Source organism: Lacerta agilis, chromosome 14 (assembly GCF_009819535.1).
Source record: "Lacerta agilis isolate rLacAgi1 chromosome 14, rLacAgi1.pri, whole genome shotgun sequence".
In the NCBI taxonomy this organism is placed as follows: domain Eukaryota; kingdom Metazoa; phylum Chordata; class Lepidosauria; order Squamata; family Lacertidae; genus Lacerta; species Lacerta agilis.
Window position 1 is genome coordinate 9135973 of NC_046325.1, and position 11755 is coordinate 9147727.

At 48.0% G+C, this 11755-nt stretch overlaps 1 protein-coding gene and 1 non-coding gene across 4 annotated transcripts in view; both read left to right on the top strand.

Annotated features, from left to right (window-relative positions):
• CHD8 (chromodomain helicase DNA binding protein 8) overlaps positions 1 to 5460 on the top strand; it is a 69393-nt gene extending 63933 nt beyond the window's left edge. For 2 of the 3 annotated variants that reach the window (XM_033168865.1, XM_033168864.1), the window contains 5 exons: positions 4 to 255; positions 1589 to 1696; positions 1804 to 1983; positions 3359 to 3481; positions 4814 to 5460. In XM_033168865.1, coding sequence (XP_033024756.1) covers positions 4 to 255; positions 1589 to 1696; positions 1804 to 1983; positions 3359 to 3481; positions 4814 to 5305 — 1155 coding nt within the window. In that variant the 3' untranslated portion in view covers positions 5306 to 5460. The remainder of the gene's footprint in view (positions 1 to 3; positions 256 to 1588; positions 1697 to 1803; positions 1984 to 3358; positions 3482 to 4813) is intronic. The other variant, XM_033168863.1, reaches the window with a different exon arrangement.
• Positions 341 to 445, top strand: LOC117059504. The gene has a single exon (XR_004427923.1). It is a non-coding gene; the product is annotated as a small nucleolar RNA U6-53/MBII-28 (small nucleolar RNA).
• Positions 5461 to 11755: the final 6295 nt, after the last annotated feature.

Below are 11755 nucleotides of genomic sequence, written 5' to 3' on the forward strand. Positions count from 1 at the left end.
CAGGACCGAGTGCTCATCAACCGCATTGACTTGGTATGTCAAGCCGTGCTCTCTGGGAAATGGCCGACGGCACAGCAGGGCCAGGTGGGATCCTGCCTCATGCAGGGAGAAGGCCTCCCCCGCCTGCACGGGGAGTACACCAGCTCTCCCATCCCCCACATCTGCCCCCTGGCGTCGCAAGAAGAAGGGGCCGCCTCCTTCACCCGCCTCCGGCACAGCGGGCAAGAGAAGGAGTTTACCGTGCAGATCAAAGATGTGAGTGGCAGCTGGGCTGAGGGTGGCAGAGCGGCCAACGTCCGTCCCCCTGATGTTCATGCTGGCGACATACGCCAGGGAGGTTTGCCTGTGACGACTTGCCATGCTAATACCGAATCTCCCCCGAGCAGAGCCGAGGCTTCGGTCCGGAGATGGATGAAGCAATTTCACTTTTTTTGCACTGAGGCACCTCCGTTGTACAGCCTTTAAAAAAAAAAAAAAAAACTTGGGTCAGTGGAATGAAAGAGAAGTGAAATATTGAAATCAGATTTTTTTTATAAAAAAAAACACCTTAAAATAGAGTAAACAGAGGTGCTTTGCCAACCTAGTGCTCTCCAGATGTTGTTCTTCAGCAGTGTTTCCCAAACTGGTCTCCAGCTGTTTTGGGACTACAATTCCCACCATCCTTGACCACTGGTCTTGCTAGCTAGGGATGATGGGAGTTGTAGTCCAACAACAGCTGGAGACGCAAGTTTGGGAAACACTGGTCTACAACAACTCCCATTCTTAATGACCTGGTGGTGGTTGCTGTTCAGCAGCATCTGGGAGGGCACCAGGTTGGGGAAGCTCCTTTAGGGAAGTAGTCCTTGCTATTGCCCTGGTCTCTGCTTTGGGCTTCATACTATTTTGGCCTCGGTTTCCCACTTGAAAAAGGAGCCATTACCAGTCTCTTCCCAAGGGTTTTGCCAAGACTGAAGATGCAGCCAAGCCCTCCTTTGCAGTCCGGATATGACAAATGCAGGAGAGGTTTTCTTGGTTGATTTCACAATATATGAGACTGAAGTGGCCGGTTTTCTTCGTACTTAATATTTTTGGGGAGGTGTGTCAATTTCCTCTGATCTAACGCTCAAAGGAATTCCATTTTAGGGAAGCATCAGTGGAGGAAGCGACGGAGAAATAGCCTTGCTTTCTGTTGAGGCTCAGTATAGATGGGAATTTTGAGTGGTGGGTGGAAGTACTTCCTGTGATCAAAGAATTAAAGAGTTGGAAGGGACCCTGGGGCTCATCTAGTCCAACCTCCTGCAATACAGGAATATACAGCTGTCTCATACAGGGATCCCAATTCTTATAAGGTTGCTTTCAGGCTATGCTGAAACGCATTCGTAAGATTACAGTCACAAAGTATAAGAAACATCAGGATCCTTCCCACAGTTGGCCAGGAGATAGGGATGGAGGAGACAGTCTTACTGCAGAGTAAGCTGTGAGGTTGTCTTTGCCTGCCTCCCTTTTCCTTAAAGCAGATTTAGTCCCATACCTGCCCCCATCGCAAGTGCCGCCCTTGGGTCGAAAAGCATTTCCCCATCCTTGGCCTAACCTCCTGTGCTGTCCCTAGGAAGAGGGAATCAAGCTGACCTTCCAGAAGCACAAACTGGTCCCCAACGGCACTATGCGCGACCGCCCCGCTCTCACTCAGAAGAAGAGCAGCAAGAAGATGGTGGAGGTAAGAGATGGGAGCCTCTGCAGCCCAGAGCGCGGGGAGTGGAGGGAAATGTTTTGGTGGGCACCTTCCCCCTTTTCCCCCCTGTCTTACCATCTCTCGGGTCTCAGCTGGAGCTGCAGTGTCTGGAGGCACTGAGAGGCCCCGATATCGACCTCGAGGCCCGTATCCCGGTGGTGAACAAGACTGACGGGACGCTGTTGGTGGGGGACGCAGCCCCCCGGCGAGCTGACCTTGAGGTGTGGCTGCAGGCCCACCCAGAATACGCTGTCGACCCTCGCTTCTTGGCGGTGAGTGTTTGCAGACCCACCTCCTTCTCCTCCTGCTTCTGGGCTTTTCAGACCTGCATGTTCCCTGCCCCAGCGAACAAGGGAGGGCCCCCTAGCTGAGTGGTAGGGCATCTGCCTTGCCTACAGACGTCTCAGGTTCAGTCCTCAGCATTTCCAGGTAGAGATCTCCCCTGTCATGAAATCCTGGGCAGCCGCTGCCAATTAGTATGGATAGTGCTGAACTGGAGGAACCCAGCGGTCCCTGGTAAAAGGCAGCTTCCTATGTTCCCCTTTGTCCCACGCTCAACATAGATTTCTGTCCCCAGGAGTAAGAAACAAAAAGTATCATTGATACAAAAAACAACAAATTCAACAGCAGCAGGTATTTTAAATACATGGTAAAATCAAAGATGATTTTCATCAATGAAAGAATGCTTTCATTAACAGTTCTTAAAAGCCAGTGTGTGCCCAAATGATAGTACTAAGAACTCCAGGAACATAGCAAGCTTCCGCCTTTTACCGGGCCCAGACCCTTGCTCCATCTCATTCAGCATTGTCTACACTGACTGGCAACAGCTCTCCAGGGTTTCAGACAGGAGTTTCTCCCAGCCCTACCTGGGGATACCGAGGATTGAACCTGCCACCTTTTGCTTTGCAGCTGTACTAAGGCCCTAGGTGGGCCTCCTTGGATGTTAACCTTCACAAACACCTTTTTATTCCACCTTCGGGTGCCAGGTCCCCAAGTCAACACCCGACACCTCCATTTCCGGTTTCTTTGACTGGGATATTTACTCACTTATTACAGTTGTACCTTGGAAGCCAAACAGAATCCGTTCCGGAAGTCCGTTCGACTTCCAAAACGTTCGATAACCAAGGCGTGACTTGCGATTAGCTGCGTCAGACGTTCGGCTTCCAAAGAACGTTCGCAAACTGGAACATTCACTTCTAGGTTTGTGGCGTTCGGGAGCCAAAACGTTCGACTTGCAAGACGTTTGGCTTCCAAGGTACGACTGTATTATCATTTATATCTTCTAATAATATCAGGGTAGCACAAGTGGCTGTTCTCTCCCTTGCTCCCATTTTATCCTCATGGCGACCTTTTTTAGGTAGGTTGAGATGTTAAGAGTGTCCCAATGCTCATGGATTTGAACTCCTCGAGATTTCCCTGTAGATCCAAGTAATTTGTGCTCTCTCTGCCTCTGGATTATTGCTTCCCGTCAGCATAGGGTATGATTACGATGCTCTATTTCTGATAGCAATCTGTAGAAGAGAGCCTGATTTTGTACAAAACAACTGAAATGAACCTTTTCTGGATCTCTAGGGTTCAGAGACACACGACCCACCCTTGCTCCACGGGACAGCGACTAACTCTTATCTCTTTTTTGCCTCTCGCCAGTACATGGAGGAGCGGCGGAAGCACAGGTGGCCTCGCTTTCCCAAGCCTGTTCCGATAGAGCCGGCCTGCCTGATGGGTCTGGAGCGGATGCAGGCAGCCAGCATCTCTGCTAACGGCAAGAAGGTGATTAAATCGTAGGCGTCCCTTCTCACTCTTTGCAGTGGCCCAACCAGCTCCTCGAGCCAAGCAAAACAAGTTGCTGATTCGCGAAGCTTTCGGCATATGCAGTGCAATCGCACTGAAATCACACAAATGCGCGGAAGGCGGCGAACTTAAAAGCACATTTTGCGCAGGCGTGGAAGGAGCCTTTAAGCTCTCCGCCTCTCTTACCAGAGATGCTCTGGGATAATTGGGGGGGGGGGCAATGCCTGCTCGGCACAAAACTCGGGAAGCTCTATATGCAGTTTTGTGTATATGCGCTACCCCCAGAACCTGATCCTCATGCAAGACACTCATGCTGCACTTGCAAGAGCCAAAAACAAATGTGTATGGGTGCATTAAACTTATTTCTATATCATTTGTTTATGGATGCATGCAGTTTTTGATCACATTTGATTAGATTTGTTTTCATACATTCATCCTCTCCTCTCTGATTATTCATGGACTTCCCAGCCTATCTTTCCTTTAAATCCTATCTTACCCTCTTTGGTTTGCTACAACTCCTTGGAATTTCCCCCTCTTTCCCCCTCTATTCGTAACGCCATGATTTGTTTGCAGGTGCTCATAAATCAATCCCTGCTTGTAGATTTATATTTATACCACTCCGTTTTAAATACCTTTCTAGTTGTTCCCATTCACTTACCACTGTCTTTCTCTATTTCTTTGGCCATCATAATGGCAAATTCAGCATGCTCTATTAATTTAAGCAACCACTGGTCTTTTGTCGGGGTTGCTCTTTCTTTCCACATTTTAGCATATAACAGCCTTGCTGCTTCTCCTCGTGTAAAGGAAGAGATTTTTTGCATTGTCTGGAATTTCCTGTCCTACTATAGCTAGCAAAAAAAGGCTTCTGGTTTCTTTCTATAGCAGTTCGATAATAATGTGGGGCCAACATACAGTCCAAACAGATAACAATTGATCTCTTGAAACACGGTCACTTAAAATTGAGCTTCTCTACTCTCAGTTTTGAGTCTTGATTTTTGTCTGCAGTTAAAAATGACAGCTGAAAAATGTCACGCCCTTCGCAGTTTTCCTTTATGCTTTTAAAATAATAATAATAATAATAATAATAATAATAATAATAATAATAATAATACCAGTTTTGCATTCTTCCTGGACATGCCCTACAAATGGCACGCATGAAGACAGTTTGAGGCAGGCAATAAAGATGGGTGGGAAGGGAATAGCCTACTAGATTTTTTCCTCCTCCAAGTGTTAGAATCCTAGAACTGTGGAGGCAAAAGCCCCCCTAGTCCAACCCCTTGCAACACAATTTTCTCTTTTCCTTCTCCCTAGAGCTTCCTGCCCGATCCCACCATGAACCGCCTCCTTCCTGGACCAGTTGGGGCTGAGAGTGCCCAGAAGCGGGGCCGCCAGACCCCCATGGAGTTTTCCAACATGATGGCTCTGATGGGTGCTGGTCGGGTCCAGCTGGGCGCCGCGGGGCCCCTCTCCTTGCACCATGCCCACTTCCAGGCCAGCACGGCCCATGGCTCTCCCTTACAGTACATGCCCTTTTCGACTGCTGCCGCCTCAGCCTCCGCCGCCTCGTCCTCCGCTGCCGCAGCCCTGCTCCACCCCGGCCTGGGGCACCCCGGCTACGCCACGGGTGCCTTGCACCTGGGCCACCCGCAGCCCGTGGACGAGGACGACGAGGAAGACGAGATGGACGACTTGTCTCAGGGCTACGCCAGCTCGGAGCGGGACTTCTCCTTGCTCGACGACGACCCCATGATGCCGGCCAACTCCGACTCTAGCGAGGAGGGCGAGGAGGAGGGAGACGACTGAGCATTTTTCGCGCCCGCAAATGGGCAGGACGCAAAACAGGGTCCAGTTGGCTGGGACTTAGCCGTCTCCTCAATGTTGAATTTGGCAGGCCCAGGGGCAGGCCAGTTGGGTTCTCCCTCGTTCCGACACACAACGTGGCTTGCGGGAAGGGCAAACAACAAGAGGTTCCTTCCAGCCCGGGAAGTTCCGGTTAGGCAACCGCTCTCCTTGCGTGGCTTACTGTTTTTCTTTTTTTAAAAAAAAAAAAATATGGCTGTTGGTTTGGTTGGCGAGCCCTGCCGGCATTTGGTATCCATTGTGAAACTGTTCTTGTGAGCTGCAGTCTTGATCTGCCTGGGCAGCAAGACCACTGCGGGGGCCCTGTCTAGTCGAGAAGATCTGGGTATAGTTAGCAGCTCCTCTTCTCCCCCTGCCCCACTCCCCTTTTGGCTCTCCCCCCACAGCCTGTTCCATTTCTCTCCTGCCCTTCCCTGCCTACCTCCCTCCCTCTCCCCCCACCCACCCACCCCAGGTTCATGTGCTGTAACATAAATGCGAAAAGAGGGTGGAGCCTCCCCCTTTCTCTCCGTCCCCCTGTCTCCATGTGGGTGGGGTTTATATTTATAAATATGTAATATGTCTTGTGTAATATGGCCGAGGCTGTGGGGTTGAACTTGTGGGGGAGTCGAGTCACGGAGGGTGGGTTTTTGGGGGGTGGGGTGGCAAGGGGCTGTGGGGGGAAGAGAAGGTAGAGCTTCCTGTAGCTGGATTTCTCCTTTTTTTCTTTCATTTTTTAATAAAAGGAATAAAATGCACACAAACACACATACACACACGGGAGAGAAAAGAAAAGAAAACCAATTCCACCCCCCCATCCTACTCCTCCATGCTGTTGTATCAATTGCATAAAAATCTTCCTGAGAATTGGGACGTGCATCTGTGTTGTCAGCTGTCTCTCTCTCTCTCTCTCTCTCTCTCTCTCTCTCTCTCTCTCTCTCTGTCTCTCTCTCTCTTTCTCACCAGGGTTGGGGGCATGGTGGTGGCAGTGACTTTGTCCTTGCAAATAAAGAGTCATGTGAAGTCCAAGTAAAGACTTAGGATCTAGACAGCGCCCCCCCCCAAAAAAAAAACTTCCTAAGAGTTAGTTTATCTGTTTGGGACAACTCATACCTGTTTTAGTAGCAGAACTCATGCTTTGTACACTAAAGGTCCCAAGTTCAGTCAAAGGCTGGGAGAAGGAAGATCCTTTTTCAAACCCGGGGAAAGTGCTGCCAGGCAGTGTACAATACAGAGCTAGACTGCCCAGTAGTCTGATGCGGTGTAAGTTAGCCTCCTGTGTTGTAACAACTTTTTATTATTATTTCATACCCTCAAACTCTCCCCACCATACATTCTGGCTGCATTTTTTGGCATGCTTTGCAGGCAATAATTTCCACTGTGTCCTTCAGCACATGTGCCTAGGAGCATCCTTCACAGTGCCCTGTTTTTGCTCTGATCCTGAAATGCCTACCGTCCATCAGAAGGGCCACATCTCAGCGGAGGAGCATCTGCTTTGTGTGTAGAAAGTCCCAGGTTCAGTTGCCTACATCTCCAAGTGGGGTTGGGAGAGATGTCTGCTGGAAACCCTGAAGTCCCAGTGCCAGCTAGTGTTGACAATATCGAGCTTGATGGACCAGTGGTCAGACTCAGTACGACTTCCTGTGTTCCAATAGATGGATTGTAGCTCCCCCACTGAGAATCGGAATTGTAAAGGTTTTGTGGGTGGGGTACCCTGAGGGTCATCTAGCTCAACCCTCTGCAATGCAGCTGTCCCATACGGGGATCGAACCTGCAGCCATGGCGTTAGCAGCAGCTCACTCTAAGCAACTGAGCTATCCAGGCTGCTTCTCCCTTTAAAAAAACGGAAAAGGCTGCAAGGATGATATCTCAGCCAAGCAATTTCCCCATGCTCCTTGTTCCTTTTTTGCAAGTTGCTATAAGGTGAGAACTTGAGGCACTCAGAGGCATGCTACCTCTTGTCAGCTGTGGTAAAACACAGCTATCATGGCTAAAAGTGTGAGTCTTCCATATATCTGATCCTCTTTGAAACTTTAGCTGTCAAATATGATGCTGGTTTGTTTGGAACAGAGGCTTGGGTTCAAGACTGAACATTTATCCATCCCTCCTTTCGCTGGCTACCTTCACCAGTTCAGGCATGAAGCACCTTGAAAGAAGGGACCCAGAGCCAAAACGGACTTCCTAAAGAGAAATAAAGGTGCCTGACAATTGTGGTTCCTTATGCAACAGCAAGGTCACACTTAAGCTTGTGTTTCTGGAGATAGGATGGGCTCTGCAGAGGTACAAAAACCTGTTTGGAAATGTATCGCTTGACAACTATGGGCTTTGAAGAGAGAGTAAGGTTTGCCTTATTCTACCAAAATAGATTTCCTTCTGTTCCAGTGCTTCAGTATTTCCAACAGCCAGCTACATGTCTACAGTTCAGCAGGTGGCGTGATCAGCCATTTGAGCCCAGGATCTCACATGCAGAGTCCAAATGTTATGGTTGGTAGTTGTTGCTCATTACTGGTTCAATCCCTGGCATTTCAAAGTAGGGCTGGGGAAAAGACCCCCATCTGAAATCGTGGAGAGAAACTGACATTCGCTATGGGCAGTGGTGGAGAGCTGCCTTACTAGGGCAGCTAGCTTTGAGCTTAACACTTTTTCTTTTCCCACCCTGACCCCCCCTCCAAAGCCCTACACTGCCTTTAAGAGCTAGCATAACACTTCTAACAGAATGAGCTAGACCCTAGTGGTGCTTCAAAGTTCAAGCAGCAAATACATTGTTTGGTGATTTCGTTTGGTTAAAAATGAGGCGCCAGCATTCATAGCTTGATAAAAATGCTGTGGCTGCCAGAACAACAGGTGCCATGGACAAAAAAGAAAATAAATTATGGCACTCCATACGATTTGAATACCTAAGCACTGGCTTTTAATGGACAAAGGAGTGTTAAGAATTCTAATGTCTCAAATATAGAATAAATATTCATAAATGCACAAATATCTAAATATAAAAACCACATGTCTGAAATAGTACAGGAGAGCAACCCTGAAGCCATTTTGACACACTCAGTGACCTCAAAATATTCCTGTTGTAAGGGAGGCAAATGGGGAAAGGCTTCCCATTGTCTTTTTGCTTACAAAGTCTGTTTTAACGGCATATTTGTGTGTGAATAGGTTGAGCCTGTGACCTGGATTTTAACCACAAAAGAATGGCCAGATAATGCAATCGGCAACCATTATCAGGTATCCTGGCAGACAAGATTTGTGCTGTAGACCAGCTTCCTTGGATGGATGGATGACTTTGGAGTGTTCTTTGGCTAAGGGGGTTGGGCAATGTCAAAAACCTTTAAATGTGCCTGCACACCTTTGTTCAGGGTCTTTCCCTCCTTGGAAGGAGGGGAGGGAACTCTGTTGCAACAGAAAAATATCCACCTTGTTTTCCACAGGATCCTGCCTCCATCCATTCTTCTCTTACCGATCACAGACTTGAGAGACTCAAGAGTCCCATGAGGAGTTGGGCAGCAAAAGCCAAACCCCAATTTTTACATCAGGAGCATTATTGTCTTGGGTGTGCTTGTAGCCAATTTTTATCTAGGCTAGGGGCCTAATCGTTTGCCAAAACCAGAGCACAACCTCATTTTTTTTCTTTCATAACACATGCTGAGATGGAACATGGCAAGCTTTTTGTCAAGGGGCCATATGCTCTTGTGTATAGGCTTCATTTTACTTCTGTTTTTGTCATACTTGCTCTTACTTTGAGGGCAAATTTTGTTTTGAAGAACTCTCCTGTGGGTGCCTTGACCGTCAGCTCTGTCGCTGCAGCCAACAGCTTGAGCTTTTCCTGGGCTAGTGCTGGCAGCTTTTCGGACACCGTTGACAGAATTTTCTCGAAGTTACAGGCTAAAGTCTTCCAACGGTAGAAACTTTGGCCCAGATTTCATTTGGGTACCATTGGTTTTCTCAGAGATGGTTTTGCAGGATATCTAGCAGTTCCTGTAAAGTAGGTTTGGAGAAATGGTTGGCCTTCTATCTGTAGCTGAACTACACTTTCCATCAGTCCCAAGTAGCCTGGCCAATGGCCAGGGATAATGGGAGCTGCAATTCAGCAACAGTTGGAAGGTCAGAAGTTCCCTACACCTAATGTAAAGTGAGCAATGATTCTCTCCACCACCCAGTCTACCTCTTCTGCCCTACTTTACTCAGATGTTTGCTTCTTCCTTTACATTTGTAGGTCAAAACAAAACATCAATATTTTAAGACAAACTCGTAGCCAAATGATTAAGAGGTCGTAGAAGTTTGTAAAATTTGTGCATGCCATGTTGAAAGTGGATACAGACCTTTTTCTCCCTCATAATACTAGAACTTGACATTTGATGACACTAAAAGTTGGAAGATTCTATTGCGACGATGTCCTTTCTTTTGCCTGTCCTGAAACTATAGAACTCATTCCCACAGAAGGCAATGATGTCCACCAACTTGGACAACTTTAAAAGAAGGCTAGGCGAATTCACGGAGGAGAGGGCTACGCTCTGCCATCTTTCAGAGCCAGCAATGCTTCTGAATACCAGTTGCTTGGAAGCGCAGAAGGGAAAGAGTGCTCTTGTGCTTGACTCATGCAGGAATAGATGGCCCATTGGCCTGATCCAGTAGGATTGGCCTGTGTTCTCAAGAAAAGCCTGCTGGCCCAAGCCAAATGCCCATCTATTCCAGCATCCTGTTCTCACAGTGGGCAACCAGATGCCTTTGGGAGGACCATAAACAGGACCTGAGCACCACAGCACTCTTCCCCTCCCGCAATTTCAAGCAACTGGCATCCACACTGCTTTATCTCCCTTTTCTTTCCCTTGGCACCGTAACCAAATGGGTTATGATCGCTTATGCTTTTTAGAGACAACCGTGCAGGCCGTTTTAAAAAATATTGTTTCCCTTGCAAAAGGCTTTGTAAGTGTCCCAGAGGTGCAAATCTCTCTTCCCTTGTTCTGCTTTGCCACCTGGAAACGCAAACCCTCCAAATATCCCTATTTTCCAGGGACAGTCCTGGATTTACAGAAGCCACCCCAGTTTCTGATTTGATCTTGGAGTGCCCCAATTTTCCTTAGGGCATCCCCATTTTCATCAGAGAAATGCCGGAGGACATGGTAAAGTTAAAGGGTAAAGGGACCCCTGACCATTAGGTCCAGTCGTGTCCAACTCTGGGGTTGCAGCACTCATCTTGCATTACTGGCCAAGGGAGCAGGTGTACAGCTTCCGGGTCATGTGGCCAGCATGACTAAGCCGCTTCTGGCGAACCAGAGCAGTGCACGGAAATGCCATTTACCTTCCCGCCGGAGTGGTACCTATTTATCTACTTGCACTTTGACATGCTTTCAAACTACTAGGTGGTCAGGAGCTGGAACCGAGCAACGGGAGGACATGGTAGAGCATCCCTATTTTCATCGGACAAATGTTGGGAGGATATGGTGTTCTCTGACCCCAAACCGAGGAGATAAGTAACTATAAAACCTTTAGAAGACATCTGAAGGTAACCCTGCATAGGGAAGTTGTTTAACGTTTTATTATGTTTTTGTAAATGCTGGAAGTTGATCAGAGTGGCTGGGGCAACCTGGTCAGATGGGCAGAGTACAAAAAATACAATTATTATCATGGCGGAAGGATGTCCCTATTTTCATCTGCGAAATGCTGGCAGGTATGGAAAAGTTGTACAATACAATACTTGGAAAGGGGCAACCGTGTAAAGAAGGCCATGATGACGTAACAGGACAGCAAATGAATTTTTTTTTATTTTGTTTGGTCGTATACTATTTGCAAAGCTGAGTGCTCTGCACGGTTGTGTTCCTGCGCATGCGCTCTTCCGGCCAAATGGCCAGCTGCTGGGACCTGAAACCCGCGCGGTGATTTGATTTTGTGGCAAGCTGATCAGAGAGCCACGAAAAATTTAGCAAGCAATCTCGCTGTCTGGATATGGAACTTCCGGGTCCACATGAAAGAAGCCATTTTTAAGCAGCACCCCGCGAGAGGAAATGGTAGCCGCTTATAGGAAGCAGCGGTGGAGAAATTCAGAATTTCGCCGTAGTCTTAGTTGCGGGACCCAAGAAGCCCAGAACTTATACTGAGTCAGACCCATGGCCCGTATAGCTCTTGCCTTACCTACCTCTCGGCTTGCAAAAGAGTGGCGGGCGACGGACCCTGCAGTGCAGTCCACTTTTAATATTACAGGTTATTCTAGCTGAAAGGTCACCCATTGTGACACCCCGTAAGATTGCAGCAAAATTAAGTTTTAGCAGCGGCTTCTCTACAGGACCCCAGTTCCAGCACTCGGTCGCTTTTGAGAAACCTGCAGCTTCATTGGCTTGTAGGGAAACTTGATCGAATTTATAGACTGTTATTTAAAATACTGTATAATGAATGGATCATACGGGACGGGGGAAAGAC